The 26,818-nt window shown below is 50.6% G+C and overlaps 1 protein-coding gene across 3 annotated transcripts in view; it reads left to right on the plus strand.

Annotated features, from left to right (window-relative positions):
• Nucleotides 1-26,818, plus strand: part of LOC142579887 (uncharacterized) — a 354,590-nt gene that overhangs the window by 129,015 nt on the left and 198,757 nt on the right. For all 3 annotated transcript variants that reach the window (XM_075690547.1, XM_075690549.1, XM_075690548.1), the window contains exon 2: nt 26,188-26,344. In XM_075690547.1, coding sequence (XP_075546662.1) covers nt 26,237-26,344 — 108 coding nt within the window. In that variant the 5' untranslated portion in view covers nt 26,188-26,236. The remainder of the gene's footprint in view (nt 1-26,187; nt 26,345-26,818) is intronic.

Here is a 26,818-nt window from a genome sequence, read left to right on the forward strand (position 1 = left end):
CACATTGAGGGTGCCGGTAAATGATTTGGGGATATTACGTTTCTCCAATACTGTCGCTCAACCCTCTTTGTGTATTCGCGTGGGAAACTTTAGTAAAACATACATGCCATATTGTTTCTCGCACTCGATGACGTATAGATCCTCTTTCTTAAAAACAGCATGACTATATCACACTGCAAAATTTTATTTTTTACCGGGGCCACCCGTTGCAGGGCTGCTATAACATTTGCGTATCGACTAATCATTCGTTGCTTCTAGCCTAGAGATGTAAAGACCTAGTTTGTTGTTCTGTATAAGAAAGCGAGGCAGACAAAGTTAGCACTTTAAAAAAAAAATAATCAAGTGCTGTTTTTCACTAACACCTTTTCTGGCAGCAGACTGTCTACGCACTCCATAGCTGGGCACATATCTCGCAAACTAACAGAAACGTGTCGTATAGGTGTATCGTGCGGACTCGTCCAATCGCGGCGTTCCGGCTAGCGCGTACATAATTACGCGTAACGAGCTCTGCGCATGTGGTGAAGAAAAGAAGCAGGAAAGAAAAATTACCCCGTGCAAGAAACTATAAGAGCCTTCTTCGGTTCTCACGAATCGTATAGGGCACGCGTCGTCAACAGACCGCCGATCGCGCAAGACGAGCTGGCAACGTGCAAAGGATCGCAACCTGGCGCGCATTCCGTCCGACCCATCGGCGAGACTCAGGGTCAGCTCGGCGTGCGTGCCAGGGTCGCGGCTGTCGTCGATCGCCGCCGAGCAAGCACGCTTCCTCGTCTCATCGACGTGGGCATCGCCGGCCCGCGTTCAAGGCGAGGCGTCCGGCTAGTTAGGTTCGTGATAAATGACGCCTCCCGCGGACTGCGCTGCCCAACGCTGTGAAGGGAGGGGAAACGCGATCGACCTTGCCGCGTTCGGCTAGCGGTCAACTGTTAACGTGCAGGCGTATAGTGTCATACCGCCCATCTCCAACACCCCTTCTGTACTTTTCGTGTTTCCTCTGTTTGATAGCCAAGATGGCGGCAGTAACGGTACTGCGCACGTAAACGTTGATGGACAATACGCCGTGCACTATGCGTTGGAACCGAAATCTAACGGGACCTTTAATGGATGGGACGGCTATGTTAGGTCTAACATGGGGAGTGACCTCCGCATTTCACGTTAGGCTACGTGGTATGTGGTACTTACGTTACATCGAGCGGCTATGTCTGCTGCCTAAGGCTTCTCACCCGCCTTAGGAAAAATAAGGAAAAAAGAAACAACCAAAGCGCGCAGGACAGTCGTTGTTTGCGGTATGCCTACAACGAGGTATTTTGTTGTTAGAAATTTATTACACGTTTTTTTCTTCTTTAGCATGGGATTGAAAAACATTTCCTGTAGCAAATTGTATTTTTACTTCTGATGTATATACGCGCGTCCGAAACACTGGTGGAGCACCTAAAACGTACTTTTCTTTATTGCTTTGGTGATACTTTCGAACCTCATTGCGAGCAATGAGGGTCACGTCGTGGTGAGCTTAATCGTGACACGTACTACGGCTAGCTTAATGCTGCAAGTCACGACAGAACCATTCGCGAGTCTTTACAGAACACACCTAACGCGCACCGGAAGGTCGCCGCGTCTCCGAGCAGCCCTCCAAATGAGTCGATAAAGAAACATCAGTTAACCTCGCCTCGATGTCAATCACTTCCCTCCGCAAAGCCTCCAGGGAACAATTCGCTGCTAACGTATATAGTGCTTATATGTACTTTCCCTGCACGAATAAGGCCACACTAACCAGCGGCGGCTTCAGGGGCAAATTGTATTGGATGAATCCGGCTAACCATCAGTGCGTGCATAAGGAGAAGAACAGGCTCATTATACGGGACATTACACGTATGGCCTAGCTAGTAATTATGCGCGAGAAAAAAAAATGCCGGGACCTGTGGGAGGGAAGTATAGCGCACAACAGAGCGCGCATATCCAAAGAGTTTATGAATATTACGCGTTGCTCGTAACCGTGCGCGCAGCGCTCCTCGGCCTCGGGGTAATTGCGAAAATGGGGGAGGAGGAAGAGGAGCGAAGACCATGTGACCCGCAAGTTCGACTCACTGCGCTTAAACGTGCAGGAGGTTTCGCGTATTGCGAGCGAAACGACGCGGTTGCCGCAGTACGTGCGTGTGTGTGTGTGTGGAGTCGCCACCCCGGAGACTAACGGAACCAGTTTCCTTGGCTGCTCGAGTTTCAGGTCTGTTCAACCTGTTTCAACGACCGTGGTTTTACTGAAGCCGAGCCTAGGAGGCAGGAACTTCGCTTTGCGAAATGAGTCCCGGCTGTCGTAATGGCGCTCGCGCTCACGCTTTCTGACGAGCTGAAGAAGCACGCAAGGAAAGCGTAAGTCTATTCGAACAGTATTCCTTCTAGCTGAGAGCTTTGCTATGTGGCAATAATTAGGTCTAGTCAGCTAATGACGAACTGCCCCCGTGGATCAATACATGTCGGTTCGCTGTAACAGGAATTCGTTATAGTTGTACTTGCTCTCGATACGACGTTAGAGTGAACCAACAAGTTGGAGCGCCAATGCTTCACGTGATAAAATTTCTAATGCAAGGTGATATCTTTTGCCAGAAAGTCTACGTTCGTTCTGTACCTAATTGACAGCTACCGATTGATCGCACAAACGTTTAGTCATGCGTGCTTATAGCGACGTGCTTGGTGCACGCAGTCTGTATAGCCCATAGTGCAGATAAGATGTGATGACGTGGCGCGCTACATTATTTGTCGCGTGAAAGTCCTTCCTTGTCCCTCAGCGTGTGTCACGCGACTGATATGCGGTCTCAACGAGCTTAAATAAGATTTTCCTGCTTAACACATGACCTCGGATTATTGGGTGTTCGGTTACTTGCCTCAGTGAGAACGCTGGACTGATGCAACTACCTCCACTGCCACGCCCTGCTGCTGCTGCCACTAATCATCATCATCATCATCATCATCATCAAAACCAACAATGACAACGACAGCAAGTTCTTAAAGCACTCGAAGATATATTCTCTGCGCGCCGTGCGTTTGTTCTCTGCATACGATGCTGACGTTGAACACCTGTCCGGCGCACGAGACACCACCTGCGTCGTCACAGGCCCCGTGGAACCTGCCAACCGAGCCAGTTCTCTCGTTATGGCCGGTGTCGTGAGCACGTGCAGATCGCTGCACGATTTGGGACGGCACATCGCATCGAGCGGCGCTCGGGGTCCTCGGGCGATCCCCGGCCCCGCAGCGGTCGCATGAATGGACCGGACTACGGTAGGCAGGGCACTGCGCGGGGTCGCGTCGGGTCGGTCGCGGGGTCGCGCCAGGGGGGGAGGCGAAAGTGCTCACGCAACGCCGGAGAGGAACGGAGACGCGCGCGGCGATATAATTCGGAAAACAATGAGCGAAACGGGGCCGCCCGCCGACTGGGAAGAAGAGCGCTGAGCGCCGGACGAGCAGGAACAAACAAGGAGGACTCGTAGGCAGAGAGGAGGAGAACGACGGAGAGCCAAGACGCGAACTAAGAGGCGCCACAGCTATAGGGCGCGGCGAAAGTGGCATGGCCAAAGCTTCGAAGGGAGAAACGGTAGTAAACTCCCTTTCCTTTTACGCTAACAGCTCGATTTCCCTCGCCGGTGCTGATGTTTATTTACTTCCACAACAAACAAAACCTGAAGGCGGAATGCATGCGTGTAAATTGGGAACGCGGTAGGGTATATGAGACCGGGCTTTGTTGGCGTTCCATCCTGCTCAACGGCGCGGAACAAGGCAAAGTTTGCAAGCGAGAGACGTAGACGAGCGCTTACGTGGATTTGCACAGTCAGTTTCCTTCCACGAATGTAGTATGAATATGTGAACACTGAATTCGTGCCAAGCAGCTGCCTCTGGAAGTCCAAGCCAGCGCTTGTCTACTTCTGATTCCGTGCTGTTTAGCAAAATTTAACATTTGAAATGTATATATTGCGCTGAACAAGAAATGAAATGAAACATGTGAAAGGAAGATAAGCAAATATGAGAACAAGAAAAGGTTCATAGTTTCGTTTTCTTTTTTTTTTTACTGAGCATTTGGTCAGTAACTGATCTAATGGCACTGGCGGTGTCGTTGCGTGTAAATTTCTTTATATGCGTGCAGCCGCCTAGAAGTACGAGGATTAACAGGAGAAATTCTTCCTTGACTTCCGGTTCATTTTATGTTCTCTTTACTTCGAGGGAATAACGTCGTTTTATTCAATCTTTTAGCTCAGCAGCGCTGCAAAGTACACGTTTCCTCATCTGTTATTATCTTTTCTCATTAAGCCAGTCATTCCAACTCTTCCACTCATTCGCCATATCCAAATATCCACTATGTATCCTTTCTCAGTGGCGCTTGCTCCACTTCTGCGGATATCTTAAATTGCTCTTTACAGACTCTGCCCGCGGAATTCCGTCATCCTTTCCCAATTCGCCTTGACGGATATACAGGCGCCCGCTTAAGACAGCAGAGAAAGCATACAGCAGGATCCCTAGGAAAAAAAAACAAAAGGACACGGACGTTGAGTAAATGCTCAGGGCTCCCATACGACGAGGCTGCGCGCGAGCCGACAGGAGGGTTGAATAACGTGATCGCGAACACGTGGTGTTTTCTTTTTGTTTTTTTTTCCTGGACCGGCCACGCAACAGCATCGCCGTCGTTCGGCCCATCCTTCGCGGAGCGCACAGCTGAGCTGACTGACTGACCGGCCGCTGTGGGGTTCACTGGGCGTGCGGCGGGGAGGTCACCGGTTCAACTCCCGCCGGGGTTCAAGGCAGCCCCGAAACGCGGAGAGTGGCAGCGTGCAATTAGAGCGAGGCACCGGAGGGAGGAGGGTGAGGGAGGGGGTCGCAGAATCGGTGGGAATCTCGCGCAGCGCGTTCGGCTCGCTCGGCCACGCTGGCTAGTCTTGTCCCCCCCCCCCCCCCCCTTCTTAATTTTTCTTTGAAGGGGACGGGACGCGTCGGCGACGCTGGCGATACGACTGAAACAAAAGTGGTTCTCCGCTGTACAGAGAGAAGAAGCGATGAGATAGAGGATTGGCGTTGGGATAGTATGCGCAGTCTAATTACCGTAAATCACGAGCTCGGACGCAGTTAGACCCGTCGGCCGACGTAACTAGTAGATCACGACTTCACGACACCGCGCGGAGCACGGTGAACCGTGCGCCAGTGTGGTGCCCTCGCTCTGTCCCTAGCGGCAGAAAAATAATACGGAACCCAGACTCTGCAGTGTAGTGAACTGGCAGGGTACGAGCAACACCACAGCGCTGTCGTAGACTACGGAAAAAGAACCAGGACGATGGCCTAGCTCGCAAGAAATGTACTGGAGAAATGAGCCAAAGCAGACGCGTTGCCTCGACGTGTCACGAGGCCTTCAGTTGCAGTAACGCTTCGCTTAGACACACCTACTTGTCCAATAAGAACGGTGGTGTGCGTTAGTATCGTGGGGTAGTAAGTATATTTGTGCGATCAAGTTCAGAGGAGTGAATGCGTATAAGTGTTCCAGAATTCTGTACTTCAGTCATTTCGTATGAAAAGGAAAATGTCTCGCCGCAGGTTTCTTGAAGCTGACTGCTGAAACACGCGAAACGTGAAAGCATAGAAGCTGAGGGCCGAATTCATAAAGCTCTTTGTTCGAAAATGATATATGGCATCGGTCGGCTGCCTTCGTAATGATATTGTTTCGAGCCAGTTATAAGCCAATGTTATGTAGAAAAACATGTTGAAATGTAGTAGACAAGAAGGAGGAAGAAGTGTGGCGCGGTCCGTCATCTTTGTTGCATGAAGTAGCCTCCCTTGCCATCTTTCTGTGTAGCGCAAATAAACCTTTTTGTTCGAGCATCTTGCCGTAACATTTTGGTGGAGGTGCTGGGTAACGATCCCAATACCTCTCGCAAGAATACGTCCAGCGTCAGGATTGGCTGTGATTGGCTCTTATGAACAATTCTAGCTTAAGATATTATTTTCTGAATACGGGCCGGAATCCTGTATTAGTCGGGCGGTAAGCAGCACGAAAAAAAAATCGTGTACAAGAAATTGTCTTGTTTGAGTTACAAGTGTCCAATAAACATGTTGTTGACTTGTCCTATATCCGACAGCTCGAGTACACGCGTTGTATTTTCGCGTTACGGTTTAAACTTCCCTGTTTAATTTCGTTTATTTGTCGCTGACTCATCAGGGTGCCTGGTGCTTGTGGCGAGACTATTCGCATACTCGTTGCGAAATCTTCATCGAAAGCTAACATTTGAATTTGTATGCAATGACAGTAGCTGGAGAGATAGCGAAGAAAATAAATTGAGGGAGCAAGGCGTCTCTATAGCGCTACAGGAGGGGGAAGGCGGATAAATGAATAGGAAGAAAGTGAAAGGAAGAAAATAAATTTCGCACAGATGCGAGGAAGGATCTTAACCCGGGTCTTTGACAGGACTGGTTACTGGTGCGCTCAATCTCACCTTAGCACGCCATCGCAGCTGACAACCAGTACGTGTACGTGCGAGAATACATTAGCGGCCCTGGAGCTTTCGAACGCGGATTAGATCTGGTCACGGATGTGCTGTATTAACGTAACGAAGAACAACAACAACAACAAAAAGTTATGAAGAGAGAGGCCAACGCTTGCACCTTGCATAAGGCGACCGGTCGTAAACGCACCATGCCGACGGTTAATAACCGACGTTCCCATCCCTTAGGACTGGATGAAAAGAAGAATGCCATGTCGCCAATCCCGACTGACGCGTAACAGAGTGCCGCCAAAAGGATCACGCAAGAATTCGATTCGGGTCCTCGCGGGGAGCATTGACACCGTATCGGTGACGCCTCCGAATCGCCATTTGGAGCCCCGTACGATCCACGCGCGCTGGCACGGGCATTATTAAACCCAGATCGCAACACCATCACCGCCGCCATGCGCTTGCGCGTGGAGCGCGCTCGGCGCCGCTCGCTCTGTTGCCATCGGGATCGTGCGTGCAGTGCGACCGCGTGCGCGGAGCCCTCCGCCGCGGCCCCACCGGCAACATGCCTGGCTGGCTGGCTCCACTATAGCGGGGAACGGCCTCGCCGAAAGACGGGGCAGCCCTTGCGCCGAAGTGTATAACGACTGCGCGTTGCGTAAGCAAAACGCGGAGGTGCACGCGCGTATGAAAAGAACGGACGGAGGGGAAGAAGAAGGGGTCCGCCGCCTTGTTTCGGTATGCCGGTCGGTGCGCGCACATGCGTGAGTCCCCTCCCCCCCCCCCCCGCCGGCGCTTTGTGGGTCGGCTTCGGCGGCACTGTCGTTTCTTTTCCATCGCCTCCTTGCCGAAGGCACACTGGCGCGGCGGAGAGACAAAGCAGAACGGTGACATCCTTTTGTGCTCCACAGAGACCCCCGGTCGGGGGCGGCAGGGCTCTACGACGACGTTGCCCTCCTTCTCTTCCTCCGTCGCCGTCACCCTCTCCACGTTTTGGTACCGCGGAGAACGACTCTTCTTCTTCGCGCCCGGAACGTCCTCCTTCGCAACGTCGCAGAAGTGCCGGATTCTTTTTCGTGCCCCCGGTCGCCGTTGACGCTGACGAAGCGGCAGTCAGCTGCGATGACTCCCAGAGGTGTTGCAAAATGTGTTCGTCGTTCACGTAACGAGATGGTCAGTGAGCATGAAAATGTGGGGGCTTTGCTGCGTTCTTGCGCTACCTACCGCGACCGTATGCTGGCTACGATACTGGATAACGGCCGGTGTAGTCTGCAAGGTGCAAGAGAGCCCTGCATGGCAGGCTCTCGCCACGGTCAGTACTTATGTGGCCGCGCACGAAGTGCTCCACAGGGGACAGTCACGTCAGCCTCGTTAGCGCGCAGTGATCGTCAGTTTGCCTACTCAAGTACTCAAACTTGGCGCCCTACATATGGTTGTCTCGACAGCTAGCGTGCAGTGACTAAGTGCTGCAGGCTGTGCTCTTCAATTACGTCCCGCGCCGTGGTTTACTCGGTAAGCCCACCATGTATACATATGTAGCGCAGAGTTGAGGCGACGTCTCCTGTCCGCGGACGTCTTAACTGTATCTCTCAATGAGGAGGCCTGAAGCAGATCGGGAACCTTGACGTTCGTCATACTTAGGCGGGCACATCCCCATGGACTGGCTCAGACCAATGCTAACCTAGCCTCAGTGACCCGATAAGAACCAACGTACCCATTATAACACTGTTCATGTTCCTACGTGTAGGAGTTATGTCGCTGTTGCGGTTTTTTGAAGGCAGGGAAAAGAAGCCGAACAAAAACAGGGTGTTTCACGAGCATTAGTTTTCCAGACAAGCGTGTGATCAGAGTTGCTGCAGCTGCTGAGCTCTGTTATGAAAGTCTGGCGCCTGTATACCAGCGCCCAGCTTTGTAACAATAAACGCTCATTCATTCATTCATTCATTCATTCATTCATTCATTCATTCATTCATTCATTCATTCATTCAATAGATAACCCCCCTTCCTACTAAGCTTTTAAGAGTTACGAGCTTAGAGTTGAACGTTCAATCCCCCTGTGCCTGAAAACATTTAAAGCGCCGAGGACGCCTCGGAGCATGGACCGCCGTCCGCTACATGGTGGCGCACCTGCCCGAACCGTTTGTTGGGAAGCCTGTACCGGCCCCTACGCCGCGAATGGCCCACGCAGCACGCGACGCGCCCTCGATCACGGCCGCCGGCGCAAGCGTCCGAGACGGGAGAGACGCCAACCAGCCGCACGTCGTCGCTCTTCGCTTCACGACCGACGACAACGACGAGGACGACGACAAGCGCTTCCGCGTGCCCCCCTCCCTCCTTCGCCTTCCGTCGGCATGCATATGCGCGCACGTCTAGCGAGCTGCTCTTGCGCCGCGCTCGTCTACAGCCTCCTTGGCGAGGACACCCGCGGCTACGGACTTCCGTTTTGCAGCCTGCCTCTCTTCGGCGTCGTCCTGCGCTCGCTTTCCTGTTAAAACCAGGAGACAGCAGCGCGCACGACCGCCGGCCTCCCGCCGAGTCTGCCTGTTTCCCTTTACACGAGCGGTGCTGCTCGCGCGGTTTTGTGGTTTACTCGGCCGGCTGGACACGCGCGCTCTTCTCCGTCTTCCCCGTTCCTGCCCGCGTGAGGTCGCCTTCCGCGTCCCTTCGTAATTACTCCGCACTGCCTGCCGCCCCCCCTCCCCCCCACCGGGCTACCCAAACCGTTCCTCCTGTGTACGTCCAACGTATGAATTCCGCGCGAACCGCTATGTGCCGCTTTCGTCAGTGGATGCCCATTTCTACTCTCTTCATTTAAATGGGAATTATGTTGAGCGAGCAACAGCATTTTCTTGAAGCGGCAAGCCTTAACGCCGCAGCTTCAACTGGATAGCGTCGGTGCGTCCATTGCATTCCGTGCGACTATCGTGTGAATTCACTAGTAGACATTTCACGCCCGTAGAAGTGCTCCTTATGCCCCCCCTCCCCCCAATGAGATTTGCTAAGGACGGAAACGATATCGTGTATTCGGGAACCAAGCCTCGAGACAGTGGTTGGGGGGTGAGCGCCTTTTGAATGCTGGGTATCCAGGTTAAACACAGCGCGTTGCTTTGTACCTCGAGAAACGCAGAGGCACCGCCGTAGGAGGTCGCGTCGCCGCCGTGAAAAACATTTACTTCTCAAATGTGCGCCAAAGTTGACAGTTTTTTTTACGTCTAACTTCCTCGGTGGCCGTTTCCTTAGTAGGAGCAATCTGTAATTAGAAGTTTGCTGTGGACATATATAAGTAAATTATCAAAAGACGAACTCGCGTAGAGTGCTGAATACGTTACAGCGCTTATCGTCGAAATCTTCACATGTGATTTATTCAGCGGATGAACGTGAGTTCCGATTACGAGTCCACAGTACCTTTCTTAAAAGGGAAATGACTCTTAAGAGCGATCACTGTAATGAATGAGTGTTCCTCCCTCTTCACGCGACGTTATACAACAAGAAAAGAACACGTTTATACGTGTTTATAAGTTCATGTTCTAATATACACGTGTTTATTTTTCTTGTACGGAACTCATCCCAGCGTCACGACTCACCGCGTGACGTCACAACTGCCGCATAAACGTGCTCGACACGGACGTGAGCTCGTTCTTGGTTCGCACGCATTCCCGCACGAGCGCGCTGCGTGCGTGACCTCCGCTTCAGCGCCGTCACGCGACCCAGAGAAGGCGAAGAAAATAAAATGAGAAGTCACAACTGGATTTGTCCCTAACAGAGTCGTACACGGCCAGCCGCCGGTTCGAGGGAGGTGGAGGGGGGTAGGCCTTTGATTCCCAAGAGAAGCAACCCGACGTTCGAATTCTCAGGGGGAGGCCGCTAAGCCGTTTTCGCGTCGCCGAGCGTCCGATGCGGAAAAGGAGAACGCACAGTTCGCATTCCTCTACGCCCTGGGGCTACACGCTTCTTCCTACAAACAAAGAAACGAACGAACGAAAGAACGGACGAATGAACAATAAAACAATTAATATGGTGTGCAAGTGTGGAAGCTTGAGTGCGCTATTAACGGTTCAGTTCGATGAGCTTCACAGCGCACACAGATCTATGGGAAGAAGCGACAGAGAGAGAGAGAGAGAGAGAGAGAGAGAGAGAGAGAGAGAGTGTGTGTGCTGTGCTCTTTCACTCTCTCTGCCTGTCTCTTATTTTGTTCGATCTGTGTGCGCTGTAAAGACCATCGAAAGAAACAAGCGCACTAACAAGATAAATAAATAAATTATTTCATTAATAAACGCAGGCTTGGACGCGTTATGACAAGAATGGACCATAAACCTGCATTTATTGAAGTCTATACGTCTCGCTCCGCGTGACCACCAGAGACCGCCACGATGTACCCTGCTATGTAGTTCATGTGCCCAAGCTAATTTGTTTTTTCTTCTGCTTAAGCAAACCTACGTAGAACACAGTGAACTGTGATCTTCATACGTACAATTCACTATATACTTCATGTACTTCACTATGTACTTCTGCTTTCCACAGCCATCTTCTTTGTCTATCGTACTATCCAGGCAGAAACCGACTACATCTTGCACTTGAGTCAATTGTATAAGTGGCTCAGGTGAGCGAGAAGTAATGTAGCAAGTGCGTGCGCTATAGCTTTGTACTGCAAAGCTTGTATAGGTGCGGTCAGGGGTGTGCGATGGCTGTTTTCTTGCGTAAAGAAAACGCGCGAGACACACTGCTTCTACGATCAGCGTATTCGACGATTGCAAAGTTTCAAGCTGTTCGATATCCTCGTGGAATGCGTGCACCTCGACGTAAACGTCGGACAGCCCCGTAGCTCGGCCTCGGAAAGTCCGCGCCCGCGAAAGGACCCCCTCGCCTGCAGTTTGCTCAAGCGCATGCTAGAGGCGCCCGAGCGCGCACGCAGTCAGTGTAGGCAGCGCTAAATGCGAGACTGCAACTCCTTTTCGAAAGTTATCGTACGGTTTGGAAATCCATCGAACGCCCCTCACTTCTCTGTCCCCCCACCTCCCCTTCCCGAAGAAATCGTGCGCCCTCGAAATTCCCCGCTTGCAGGTCCCAGCGACGTCGATTGAGTCATTGAATCTTGACGGCCGGCGAGGCGGCGAGCCGATCATTCTTGCCTCCCGCGCACCATCGGATCCGAAGTCCCGATGAAAAGCACTCCGTACCCACCTCTCTCTCTCTCTCTATCTCACTGCTATATCGCAAACACACTGCACACTACACGGCCAGGGTGCCCGTCTCGCCGCGGCGACGGGGTACCAATGCGAGGAGCCCGGTGCAAGTTTCGCACGCGGCGCCAGAGCCGTTTGTCTGGCGGCGCCTCATTACTCGCCCAACGGCGCGTTGGTACAGCGAGGAGCCAGCTGCCGCTGCCGCGTTGTTCGCCCCCCACCAACGGCACTCACTCGATCCACTACGGCAGCCCTAACGCAGCGCGGCGCGCAGGGGGCGGGCGGATTTGTGTAACGGGACCCAGGCTGCCGGGTGGAGGGGAGGCCCGCGGAATGCCTGGCGAAACGGACCCCTTTCGTAAGAAGCTGTCTTGCGTTTTTTCTTTCTTCTTTTCTCCTTTCTTTTCTCATTTCTTTCGTTATCACGCCGCCGTCGTCGTGAACGCGGCGGCGAAGGAAGCAAGCGTAGCTAGCCGGCTAGGCCGGCGGCTGCGGCGCCGAAGTCAATGTCCGCAAGTAGGTCGCACGGCGAGGCACGGGGCGCTGCGCGCGTTGGGGGGAGTGCTGTTGCGGCGGCCTACTTCGAGGCACACACGGCGAGCCGACTATATATCTGCTCTCGCTCGCAGCACTCCGCGTACGCTGCTTACGCGGGCTCCGGGTCGGATCGCGAGAACGGAAGGGACAGTGTTGCGCGTCGCAGTTCCCGATGATTGGCGTTGCCTGGATTTATGCGTTGCGAAAGGCCGCTAGACGGCCCACTGATGTACAGTGGACTGTGGACATGCGTGTCGACCGACGAGGCCGATCTCTCTAGCCGCGGCTTTCGGTAGCCGCTTACAACGCGCCTCCCTTCAGATGTCAATAAGCCGTTCCCCCGAATTTACGAGCAGTGGCGTACGTATGTGTTCGTCTCTCACTTGCGAGGCTAATCCGCCACAGTGGACATGACTACATCGTTCCCGTGCTTCACCGCCATGAATGCTTCGCATTTGTCGTTAGCAATGTTTTCGCAACAAATACGTAACGAGGCACATGTAGCGGCCCTGATACGTCATTATATGTTTTGCTTTCTTCTTGTTTTTGTATTCAAACGTTAGGCGAGTGCTTGTTCCATTTCGATCGTAGGTAGATTATTATTTTAGACAACACGACACAAAATGTAGACTTATCAAGAATCCTGGCCCAACGGCGTCATTCTCTAGGCCGCTGACTTACCTCATGAGAGATAAAGCCATTAAGCAGTGCACGCCTAAATACCTGTACGAATGTTCGAGTGCATATAGACAGAGTGGGAAGTATAATGACGTTGCGCGGCAGACCAAAGCATATTCTATTTTTGGCGACCTCAGTGAATATAACAATGCCTTTAGGCTTCATAATCGCTTATCTGCGCACGGGGTGCGGCGTTGATGCTAATGAACGAGCTGTCAGAGGGTGACAGCTCTTATTATTACCCGACCGACGCGACGAGGATAAAAATGCGCGCTGCCCAGATGCAACTGTTACATCAGATAAAGTGCGAATTTTCCGGGTTCTCAAACGCCTCCTTGCCCTCTTCTGGTTCTCCTTTTGTCGAGAAAGCCGGTCCAATGAACCAGCTAGTCAGCGATATCCAATAGAGCAGCCTCGTTCGCGCGTGCAGGAAGCCTTTCAAAGACAAACAGAAAGAGTTTCCGGCAGTTCGTACACGATGTCCTCAACGGGCCGATGGTCGCTCGAAAAGCGTTCTCAAAGGCCTTTGCTTTCAGTCAACTGCGGCAACTGATTGATTGCGCGTGCCAGGTATTGATGGCACGGTTCGATACCGCGCGAAAGTCGCTGCGCTCTCTCGGCCCGACACATGCGCGAGCTGCCGGCGGGCGCGATGCCGCAGCCGTCAATCAGCGCCCCTCGCGGCGGGCCTTCGGCGAGACGCACGCAAAGCTATAGCATCTCCGAGGGCTTCCGATGCCGTGTGGGCGCGCTGCTACACGAGCGATACGGAGATAAAGAGAGGTAGAGAAGGGCTGTTAGTTGGAAGCGAATCCGTATGGTGGGCCACAGTTGCGCGTTGAGGACGCTGGATTGATGCCTCGATCCCGGGTCAGAGGATGCGGCAAACGCGCCGGTGTAGCCTTCTCGCAAACAAACGCACATCATCCCCTCCCCTCCTTTTGCCTCCGGCCTATCGTACTGCACCTAACATCTTTGTCGTCTCTCCTTTACACGTCGGTGACGTCTCAAACGCGTGGAGGCAGTGCGGCGCGCGAGTGAACGTTCCAGCTGCCTGAGCACTTGCGCCGGAAGTTGGAGGGGACGGGGATAGGTTGCGGACGTTGTGACTGTGCAGCGCAGTGGTGGGCAACTGACCGTTGCCCTCCATCTTGCCACCTAATCTACCAAGCGATTCCGGCCTTCCCTGTCCTTCGCTATACAAGACCTCCAAGCTTCTATTTGTTTGTTTGTTTGTTTGCGTTTGCGTACGTGCTGCTTCCAGCCACCTTGCACGCTACGCTGTTGCACGCGCTACTTCCTCGTCACTCCCGGTATTTCGGATTTAATTGACTCATTTGTCTCTTCGACATAACGGAGCTTATTAGAGGAAATAGAACTTGGTAGGCGTAATCATATCTGCCTTCATTGTTAATGTCGGGCTTTCTTCTTTTACTTCTCTCGTGCCCGTCGCATTACCGCGCAAACGACATTCGTGACAAGTTTTTAAATTTTCACTCAGTTCACCGCGCGCGCGTGGTCTGAATCGCGATCGACGATACAGGGTTGAGCTGCACTTCGCAGCCCGGACCTGGATGAACACGACTGAGGCTCGGCCTTCCGGTCCCGATGTGGGAGCGGCCCGCTTAGTGGGTAATTATCACTACTTGCAGGATCAAATAAAGTTTTCCATCCATCCAACCTCGCCCACCGATCAAGCCGTGCAAGCGATCGCCGCGGATATACTCGACTGCGACGCTGGAGGCACCGAAATAATGCAACGCTTCGCGGCGCCATTTTTCTCGCGTCGCCGAGGAATGCGCGATTTTTCTAGTCGCCGCGGCCACCGCGTCGCCCTCGCCAGGAAGCCGGAGGCAACCGAGCGCCCAAACCGAAATCGTGACCGCAGCACTGCAGCGGCGCGCCGCCGCCATTGTGCGGCTACCCGGCTGCGTTTCGGTGAGGCGTGCGTCCGCTTCCAGAAAACGCGGGGTACAGTAGCTGACGTCATAGCTCTTACCCACTCACATTCACTACCGCTTCACTAGACAGACATAGATAGACAGCTTAGTTGTTGTTGCTGTTGTTGTTGTTTAACAACTGCAGACAAATTGAAAGGAAAGCTACGTGGAAGCCATCTAGCAGACACATTTAAGAAACTATGGCCAACCTTTTCCGCAAAAAACACGCTTACACATGCCACGAGTATAAAAAGACACTAACTCTAGAAAGAGAAGAAAAAAAGGGGGGAACAAAATGCGTTTACAAAAGGCAGTCCAGTATCTCAGGTCTGCTCGCAAGGCCAAACCTAAGATCCCTCTCGCAGAAAAGAGCAATTTCACGACAAAAATTCATCTATCAATTATACCATGGTCATTTCCAGATAACGCGTTCTTATTACCTGCAGGATCATCTGAAACGCTCAACTTGAGTAAGTAATTCCAAAACAATCCATCTTCCCCCATGTCGTGTTAATGTTCACAAGCATGCCCTTTTTCCGTCGGCTATTTCCCAGTGGAATAAGTTAAATAACGATATTGTGTGTTGCAATAACATCGACTCTTTTATTAACCGCATTCAGTGTATGTACTTTTCACCAGGATATTTTTAATCATTACATTTCTGTACCACTCCTGCACGGGCCGTGAAGGTCCTGCAGTATATTCAACTAAAAAAATATACGTAAATGGAAACGAGACAGACAATAAAGCTAACCGGAAGAAGCGTCCCATATGCACCCATGAAAGAAGAGTTTGTACTCACCGTACAATGAAAAACACTATTATATGCGCGCACACACGAACGTACTTGATCAAGCATTCCATAAAGGGACCACTGTCCTGTTGAACATACCCGCAGAGACTGTCCAAAAAACGCGACAGTAATTACTGTCGTCCTGGTTAGTATGCAGCTGTCGCGACGCGAAAGATTCCAGTTGCCACAGAGACAGCTTTGTAGTGACCGCATAATTAACTTGCTGTGGTGCAGCAACAGTCAATGGCACATAAGTCACTGCCTTGTAACACGGGACTTCCGGTCATGCTTGATGAGCTCTTGCTACATGATCAGAATTTCTCTCGCAAGATAAAAATTTGTTATAGTGACGTAAAATTTTTTCGTGCCAGGTTTTATTTATGTTTTTTACTACTGGTAGCCAAGCATCTATAGGCACCCAGCTATTGCGCCTGCGCAATATAAACATGGTCGCACATATTCTTGTGTGTGTATATATAATCGAGCTGGTTAGAACTACCCGCTATTGTTCTTAATGTCTACGCGTTGAATTGTATCCATTTCTAGCGATGGGCCTTTTGGCGGCCACTACCACACATGTTTTGTAGTACAGAGCGGGTTGCTTTCTATCCTCGTTCCGGTCTACCGTGACTAATGAGTCAGCCATTACTAGCATCGTATGCCTCCTCACCCCACATGCCCTCCGCGAGCTAAACGGTTCCACAAACCGGAAATACACACGCGCGCTCCTCTTGCCCGCTCCCGCGTACGGCGCCATTTAGCGCATTGAGTCGCGGTGTACCGCTAGCGACCGCCGACGCCGAGCCAACGGTCAACCGCACGGTGAGCGCGGATGCATTTACAAGCGAGAGTGGTGCGACCGCTCATTTCCCCGCTGCTCTCGAGCTGGACACCAGGAAGTAGCGGCGACGGCAACGCGCGCGCGTACGGCCGACCTGTGGGCCTCGTCGCGTTGAACGTTTTAACGCGGATCGACGTATAACAAGTGAGAGTCAAGTTTGTCGCTGTATGTAAGGTTCTTGTCTCTAAATCGTCGGCGCCGCCAGTACTAGGGAGGGTGTAAACGAACAACAGTATTAGTACACTGTTGGGTAGATTAGCCTCATTTTCAAACAAAAAAGATAAGAAAGTGAAAAGAAAGGTGTGCTCGCTATAAAAAGAGAGCGCGGCGGGCGTTTCAGTTACAAACTGTACAGAGGACGTCATGACATATATATATATATATATATATATATATATATATATATATATATATATATATATATATATATATATATTAGCACGTGCTCTACACTGAGACTGGTGATAGTAAGTCCTTGAAGGAAGGCATAGGGTTTCTTGTATACGCTTCTTGTAGGTTTCTTGTTGACTGTCATCCTGTGCGGCGATCGTGCGCTAGTGCTGTACCGTACTCGGCTCGGGATCAATGCAGCCTTTCACCATGCTGCTTCAACTGCGGCAGACTTATAGTACCGATATCCCGTCTGCCAGCCATCTGATACAACTGGGTCTCGCTTAGCAGGTGTGCCATATAGTGGAGAAACCGCCGCTGATTTCACGTTCGTCTATTCATCGCGTCGTTTCTGAAACCCACAGCGCCTAACGACTTCGCATCGTCCTCTGTACAAAGAATGTTTCCAACTCTCGGTCACAAACCCCCCTCGTGCCATCCTTCTCCCCGTTCATACGCGTCTGTTCGACCCAGCGCGAGCACGCCGAAGCGTTTCTTGATAGAGAGCCGAAGCGGCACCAACATCCTGCGTATCGTGCTGTTGGCCACGGCCTCGGGGTATATAAGCCCACCGAACGTGGCGATCGGTGACGATGGCGTCAAGCCATCGTGCTGCTTCTCCGTTCCGTCAAAGAGGAGGAAAAAAAAGAAGAGGTACCCGACCGCGCGTTCTCTGTGTGTGCGCGCTGTATGCCGCAGCCGGTACGTATACGTGCGCGAAGCTCGATCCTCGCTCCAGACGAGGATCATCCGCTTTTCGTGCCTCGGCCCGAAACTCACTTCCACGGCCACCTGGTCGCGGTCGCTTCTTCCTTATTCACCGTACTTTTGCTTTGTTTTTATGAAGTTTCGCCCCTTTGTTTCCTTTCCAATACTCGATTAGGCGGATTTTAGAAACACCACGCTCCTTCCTCTTTCCCTCTCACATCACCGTGCGCCAGGAGCTATATGCGGTTGTTTTTTTACCTTATGGCAACCTTGATTTCGATTGCCGGACCTTGACCCTGTCCTATTACTATCTCTAGCTGTCTTACGTGAGTTGAAAGGAGTTCAGTTGAACTGAATTGAACCGTAACCGTTCTTTATTTACCTGGAAAAGCGCACTCTTCCGTTACGCGCTAGCGCTGATCTTCGTAAGCCCTACGCATAGGAGCCTAAGGCACCGATACGACGCTGGTCTCTGGAGCTAGTTGTTAACTGGTGCTTGTAGGTGTCTATGCTTAGTCTGTGTCTTAGTTTGCGCCTCAAAACCCTTCCTAGTTGATTGGATCTTTGCCGGCTGCTCAAGAGAAGTTATATTGGACCATCGCACATGAAGTCGGCGAACGTCAGTGTTAACATAAATGGAAGAGGGGGGGGGGGGGACCTTACTTTGGCACACTGAGCTGTCAACGCCTTGCTTGGATATATGGCAGTGCGAGAAATTCAATTGCCCGTACTGCGCGTTGTCCGTCATGTATCTTCCGGTCATTTTGGGTGCACCATGATCACGACATGATTACGCTGTTCTTATCATGTAGCCGGGGTATTTGTGGACCCAAATGAACAAATGAGTTTAATGGTAGTTTCCGGCACGTGAAACCTTAGCTTTTTTATATAATAGCAATTTCCCTTTTTATATTCTTTTTACTTCAATGCGCCTTTTCCAGAGCCAGGTGAACACTCACATTAGTGATCGCAGCTGTATTAAATACTTTGTCATTATAAACAATCTGCAGTGATATTGTTGACTACTGCGGCGTTTACGTGCCTGGTCGATCAAAAAAAGAAATGTTACACTAAAAAAGAAAGGGGGGAGGGGTGGCAACTGAGGGGGAGGACAAACCACGCCCTGGCACGGCTGGGATGAAGCATCAGTGATTCCAAATCACGGGCTCAAGTAACGGGGCGCTACGCGAGAACATTCGAGGCACATTGTAACATCGTACACCAAAGCGTTCGCTGGGGTAGCGGCACTAAGGATGCGGTAGCTGAAACCAACAGAACACTTCGTGCGTTGCGTCAAGTATATACGCCCCGGTATCACCTTTTATTTATCATCTCTCTCTCGCCCTCTTTCCCTCGGAGCGATGACCCCATTAAAGCCTAACCGGGTGGCCGTTCAGCGTATACCGACCGGACGGTAGACTCGATTTAGCACAAACCAGGGCAGTGCTGAAAGTGAAGCTCCCGGTATATACACCGCCCTCCTTTCCAATTGCCCGAGAGAGCGTATCTTTTTTTTTTCCTTTGTGGTTTTCGGTGGAGGTGTTTTTTTCGTCGGTTCTCAGATAAAGGCTTAGCTTTTTCGTTCTTGCCACGTGATTTCTGTAGCACAACAAAATAACGAATGTATGTGAAGTGAGCACCGTGTTATAGTTAAAGCGCACTCATATATATATGGTCTGCACTCTCTAAGAGTTCTTTCCTGAGATGCCGCAGATTAATGTCGAATGCCGCTTGTCGATATCGAGAAGCTTCCTCCTCCCGTCCCAGGCGCCCCACAAGCCCCGGGATGTCCCAGAACACCAGCGTCGCGAAAGGCAGCGCAGTGCGCCCCCCCCCCCCCCACGCCTCACCCTCAGTTAAGTGTGAGGGAAGCGTATGAGTGGCGCCGCCTGCAGACAAGTACATACCCGCACTTACGCTTAAAACATGCCATCCACGCCACCACATACATAGGCACTTGCTTTTCAAGTCATGACAGACCGATTAAAACAACGATACCTTTGATAATATAAGAAAACGCCATTTTCATGCGGGCGCAGAAGGATCGACTTTAGTTCGAGGAAGATAGATAGATAGATAGATAGATAGATAGATAGATAGATAGATAGATAGATAGATAGATAGATAGATAGATAGATAGATAGATAGATAGATAGATAGATAGATAGATAGATAGATAGATAGATAGATAGATAGATAGATAGATAGATAGATAGATAGATAGATAGATAGATAGATAGAGGAAAACCACTTTCTGGTTATGAGGGACGCCGTAGCGGAGGACTCCGGAAATTTTGACCACCTGGGTTTCTTTAACGTGCACCTAAATCTAAGTACACGGGTGTTTTCGCATTTCGCCTCCATCGAGATGCGGCCACCTTGGCCGGGATTCGATCCCGCGACCTCGTGTTCAGCAACCCAACACCACAGCCACTGAGCAACCGCGGCGGGTTTAATTCTAGGAAGATGACACGGCGTGCTGGTAACGAGAACGACAGTAATCGGAGCAAATAGGTGCGCGTATTAATTGTAAGAAGAAAGCACACGTACAAGACACAGATAAAAGAAGAACGGTAAGAAGAATACAAACACTTGTACTAAACAAGAGTAATTTTCTTGCGCCGCGGGAAGACAGAAAGACAGAGAGAGACAGAGAGAGAGAGATGTCTGCTCCAATTCGACCAATGATATTCTCCCTAAGCTGCCTGTCTTCAATCTTCCTCTCTTTATTTTGTTTAGCTCGTGCGAGCGCACGTCTCTATTACGTGACCAGCGGCTGTAACTCGTCGGTACAAGCATCTTTCACTCGCTGTCAGCCATGCCTGCTGCCTCTGGCGTATATATCGTAGAATGCCTTTAAAAGCACTCGTTGGCGCAAGCCTCGCCATGCGTATCGGGCGCAACACGCTTTTGCCGTGTCGTTCCGCTGCCTGGCGCTGCGCAGAACTAGCGATACATTCGGGACGGTTTCTTTCTTACGTTTATTTCTTATTTATTATTATTTTTTTTTTCACGTACAGATACGCTCCGAGTATTCGTATAGGAGTGTATGGCGTTTACCAGCGAGGAAAAAATAAAGCTGCACGTGCAGCCGTAGCAGTTGCCCCGAAACGACGCGTGGAGGGGAAAACTGTGTCCATTTTCGCTTTTCGACGACGTGTTTTATACAAACAGGGCGGCAGCGCGGGAGCACTCGGCTGTGTTGAGCGCCGCGAGGCGAGACGACGCCGAGTTCCCTGGTGGGTGGCGCCGCGGGGTGTTGTATCCACTCCGAAGTTGAACGCGACGGGAAAGTGGTTGAGGCTTGGGTGTCGAATGCAGTGCATCAGCCTTAAAGAGCCACGCTGCTCTCAAATGAGGAGGTCTCGGCGGGTCTCAACTCGAGATGGCGGCGTGCATTCCTCTTCGTACGATTCCAGCACTTCGTAATAAGTGCATAAGTAGCGCAATTTCCCTCCTCTCGAGTACTGTATACGCAAGCGCCCGACGCGTCTGCGGTTGCGCGAGTCTGTATGTATCGTATACCCCGCTTGCATAAGTATACTGCTTGCAAAGATGTCAATTTATAACGACGCTCTTTGTCTAGTGCAGCTTCCACTGGATACGGCGATATATGCGGTCGTAGCAATCTTACACGTTTGGGCTTACGCAGCAATTGCTTCAAATAGGCTGCATCATAGTTCCGGTTGTCCTTCGGAATGTCGTTACTTTGCGATTACGTCGTAATGCTGCTTCACAAGCTATGAAACGTCGGGCTACCGGGATACTAGCCTGCTTTTTTGATCGTGGCGTCATTCGTTCACAGACATCATCAACAAGGCACATAAGAACTCACGGTATACGGCGCAGTCGGCTCCCTACGCGCCGTACTGTCTGGTACCGTACGGAAGCCCAGGCATCTGTCTTGAAAGCGTGGCTCGTTTTATTCCTAACATGTTTTGCATATAGCTGAAAAAGAAAGTAATTACCCCCCCCCCCCCACCTCTTCTTTCGCTGTACCATATTATAGTGTATCATTTTTATAAGTACGCATTATTCTGTAGACCTGCTAAACTCTTACATATGTGTGTTAAAAGCCAGGTATCTAGCGACGACAAATAATCGATGAGTTCGCCAAGCCCTGTCCTGACATTATTTAATGCCTTATTGTTGTCGTTCCTTTTTCTCAGTATCGGCATGCGCATTCAAAGTAATACAGGCGTAGGTGTATATCTCGATGTAACCTTACGGTTGACGACGTATCGGCTAATGGCTCTGAAGAAAGCGCATAACGTGATCACAATGACGAAAACAAGAAATCGAGTTCCCTGATGCGGCTTTTGGAGAGGCACTAACACGCAGGGCTTACGACCGGAAGAAAAAAAAGAAAGGGGCGTTCGTAAAGGAGCTTTAGATTCCCTAGGTAATGTTAACTCGGCCATTCATCAATTAGATGGCTCACGTTGTTGAGAGTACGAAGATTTCCCGCGTAGGCAACAAAGCGTCTAATGGCTTGTTTCGCTCAGCTATGGCACCGAGCGATTTCTTATTTTGCTGCGTTTGTTCTTCTTTTTCCTAATGTTAGAGAGATGCGACGCAGCGCTCTGAGGGAGGTGACGAGACTACAAAGAAAACCAATTTTATGTTTGTTTTTTCCTTCTCCTCTCTTTCTCTCTCTCATACAGCGTCAAATGTCAAAACTAACGCAACCAGTGCGTACTAGAATGAAGACGCGCGGCGCAGAATAAAGACAGCAGCAGTTATAGCGGGCGTACAGGGAAAGAGTGAAACAAGAAAATAAAACCACGAGTACAAAGCTGCGGCGAAAAAACAAGAGCAAAGTAGGAAGGAGCTCGGAGGCCACTAAGCGGGCAATCGTGACTCCTCTGCTAGCGGCTCCCAGAATATGTGTTTCTACTACGCTGACCTCTTCCGGCTTTGAGGCGAGAGCAGCGCGTTTTATAAAGAAAGCTCGATGCTCTCCTTGGGCGACCGCCTTCACTCTTTCCTAAATACACCCCCAGCGCCTGACGCACGCAGACATCGTTCTCGCTTAGCTTTGCGTTGACATACAGAAGGTTTGAAGTGGATGCACTCAGTGCGTGTTTGGGGAGCCAGGAGCTGTATGCGGAATTGGTGGCTGCCGTCGCTTTCCGATTTTGCGCCTCTCCGTCTCCGACACCCGATGTGAGCTGCTTTTACTTCCGCTGGAACAAAACGTGCTCTTCACAAGGCTGATAGAGAAGCGTAAGATCGTTTCCTCCCCCGCGTTATCACGTGCCTTCTTTTTCTTTTTATGTTTCTGATGCCATCTTGCTGCCAGGGCAGAGGCACGGACGTTGAAAAGTTGATCGTTTACATCATGTTTTGGTACAGCCCGTTTCTGCAACAGGAAATAAAAGCTGTAAAAAAGAAATAGAGAAGAGAGAGAGAGAGTGAAAGAAATAAAACGGCAAAAACCATTGGAGGATAATTGTCAACGTCCAGCGATGGCTTTCCGGTGCATCTGATGAGATATGCTGCTGAGGGCGCTTATTGGCTATAGCTTGTGTCGGTTAAATGCCCTAAGGCGTTCGAGTGCTGTGAGGGTGAAGTGCCTCCAGGATCGGCCCACTTTACAAGCCCTATTAAAGCCCTTGCGAGAACGCATATGGTGCACTGGTACCATTATCAGTCCACCGAGTCACAACCTTTGATTATACGGTCTCCGAGATCGGCACAGTTCACTCAGACAGACAGTCGTCCACGCGAAAACTGGGGGACGGGGGAGGAGGGGGGTGGGGCGGAGGTGGAGAGAGCCAAATAAAGCTTCACTTTACAAGAAGCAGATCCTCGCGCTTACTTCTTCGCCATCGAATGTCCCTTGTCTTGGTTCGAGGACAAAGAAGCGGACGTTGGTTGGATAGCTAGGGCCGTTTGAGTTAGGGGTCGTCGCGGAGCGACTCTGCAGTCGGCGAGGCCTAACGGCGGTAGTTAGTAAATGGAGCACACGCCCTGAGGCTTACGCGTTAGAGCTGCGGCCTCAGTCGAGCCGTTGAATCCGGAAGCGAGCGCGTCGAGAAACAAAGGGGGCGTTAACGGATCTGCCATTGTGGGTCGAACGGGACCGATTGTTTTGGCGACGCGTCGCCATTGTAATTGCTCGCAAGGACTTTTCCCTGGTGGCGTTCGTAAAGAGCAACGGCGGGAAGAGAAGAAGGAGGGGGGAGATAGAGAAAATGAGGAAATAACGAGAGTGCTTGCCGCATTTAGTGGATAAATGCACTTTGCAGCTTTGGAACGACTTGCTGCGAGCGTATTTCCGGCGCTTAGGGGCCCGAAAAAATAAATGTGTTCCGCTTTTGTCTTTTTTTTTAATTTTTCCGTGTCCTTAAGCGGCGATAGCAGCGAGAAAGAAGAAGTCGGTCTCTGAACTCAGTCTCTGCCTGCTGTGCTGACTTAATTTTATCTCTTACGCTTTACAACGTAGACTGAAAACTTCCTACACTTATGTTTCTAGAGCATTAGACGTCTTCTATTACAGCGAAGATGCTTATGGCTAGGGTTTCGTGTACTTCTCGTGTCCGCCAACAAACGTGTGTGAGCAAAAACTATCATCACCAGCAATTGCTCGTGCCACTCGTCGTCGTCGCCTTCGCCCACAGCTAACTCCGTTGCCGCTCAATATGCCAGCGTTCCGCCCCCCCCCCCCCCCCCCATAAACTGCCCCTCTCTCTGCAAAGGCGCTGTTGGCAATGGCCCAGTGCCAGTCGGTGCGGTGATTTCGGTCTCAAATTCCTTGCCTCAATATATCGCAAAATGAAAATACAAATCTACATAACGAGTGTATAGCAAGAATGAACGCGGATGTATAAAAAGAAATGTGTGTTCGTACTTTTCGTCTCGATGACCACCGATCAAAAAAATAAATGTGTTCGTACCTTTGTTCAAAATTATGTGTCACCTTTTTGTCATGTGCTACACAGCTTGGCCGGTCATCCACCTTCACAGAGTGAAATGGCTCATGATTTTTCCTTTTTTCCCCCATTACGGACCATGTCTTCAGCCTTATAATTCCTCCAACCATGCTTACTACGGTCTTACGTATTCTGAGGATGCCTAAGCGAAAGCCTTCAAGGTTTTCTTAAAGTTCTACTAAATGCACTTTACAAAACGTGTACTATCGCACTGGCTGCAGTTTGCACAGCAGATACACCATTCAACAGCCTTCACTATGAGCCAGTGTATGCTCATGCCGAGTTCTTTCCATCGCTTCTCACCGCGAGCTTTCCGGCAGTCCTGACAGCCCGCCGGAAATGCATGGGCTTATCACAGAAGCCGTGACTCTGTTGGAATAACACGTTCGAAAAAGAGAGTGAGCGCTTGTCGAAACGTGGCCTGTGGCGGTAACGATGTTGTTCTTTTCTGGGACTTCTACCAAAAAAATCTACATTTTGCTTGGCTATTTTCCTCGTATATAGTTATATTTCTGTCCCTTTGTATCCCAATTAACGGCGCCCTTATTCCTAAATATTTTTCAACAAGGGAGTCGCGGCGACGATTATTCGGTAGACGTGCCTCGGTGCTTCGATTAAAGAAAGCAACGTTTGAAAACTAGCAAGCGTGTGACGAAAATTGCGACATAGTTCATGGTGTAGTTATGTAAATGAATTTCTTGATGTTGTGGCGCGAATGATAACATAATGTTTATTTGCTCATTTATTCTAACGTCGCAAACGACTTCGATGGCTACGATGGATACCGTAGTGGACGAATCCGGATTATTAGAGGTCACCTAAGCTTCTTTAAGATGCGCTCAACAATCGGTTCACGAGCAGTTTTGCAATTCACACACACACACACACACACACACACACACACACACACACACACACACACACACACACACACACACACACACACACACACACACACACACACACACACACACACGCACACACGCACACACGCACACACGCACGCACACACACGCACGCACACACACACACACACACACACACGCACACACACACACACACACACACAGGCGCACGCACACGCACGCACACACACGCACACACACGCACACACACGCACACACACACGCACGCACGCACGCACGCACACACGCACGCATGCACATATTGTTTAAATGTGCTGCAGACATCGGTCCAAGAAGGAGTGGTACACAAGATATGCAGTACAGTTACAATGATGTAGCATGCAGAAAGAGACGAACACAATCCAAGTTTAGGAAGGATTCAATGCTGAGTACAGTGTATAAACAACAGTGTCAACAATACAGTGTTCAGCTCACATGCGAAAACACACAAACCCAATTATTACCAAGTGGGAGAAAAAATAACAGTTTATAATAAACCGTGTAGCCCTACTCATTACACTGATCATAATTTATCCAGGCACTAATACACTATTTAGAGGAAATCAATATCTTTGATTTCTTGAGCAAAGATTTCTGTCGTTTCACAGTTCACCGCAGATGATAGTATTTCATTCCAGTATGCTATGGATGACTGGAAAGCGGAGTTTTTGTTAATGTATTTGTGACTTTTAGGTAGCCGTATTGTCTTGTGGTTAGTTCTAGACAAGTTGCCAATTGTCTCTTTACGTGTCTAGCAGCACACTGGCGCAGAGCTGGTTATTGACTTCGCTCCCCCTTTATTTGTTTCCGTCGCAGGAGTGAGCCTACGGCGGAGTCTCTCGGTGACGCCACCTCAGAGGCGACCATGATCAGCCGGCGGAAGATCCTCTCCCGGTCCCGGGACGAGCTGAACGTGGACTTTACCGTCGAGGACGAAGAGGACGTGTGGTACCAGAAGGAGAAGCTCTTCAAGGTGCGTAGAGACTCATCGTGCACGTACGCGCGCCGATGTACTTCCTCATCTTCCTCTCACGTTCTTCTGGAATGTGGCAACGGTCATACGCTGCCAATGTGCACAACCTCAAGCAGAGACGGCGTCTGTTGCGCGCAACCACGCACGAGGATTAGATATCTTGCTGTCCTTGCCGTTGTTCGGGTCAGAATCTTCTTTCTGTCTTTTTTCTTTTTTCAAATGAAGCACGTGACAGGTTGTCCTGGGGTGGGCGAGAAAGAGGAATGCATGTTGCAATGCGTACATTCCTCTTAGGCTGACCGACTTGCTTCATGATAAAGAACGACTGATGTAAGCTATATATAACCAGTCTGCGCGCGCACCCTCTCCGCCCCCCTCCCCATCCCCCATAATAAAAATAAACGATTATTGCTTCGTTTTGCACGCGAATGGAAAGAACATGTTTGACGAACACATTTCGGTACAGATAGCTGC

The sequence above is a fragment of the Dermacentor variabilis genome, chromosome 4 (genome assembly GCF_050947875.1).
Source record: "Dermacentor variabilis isolate Ectoservices chromosome 4, ASM5094787v1, whole genome shotgun sequence".
Taxonomy (NCBI): Eukaryota; Metazoa; Arthropoda; class Arachnida; order Ixodida; family Ixodidae; genus Dermacentor; species Dermacentor variabilis.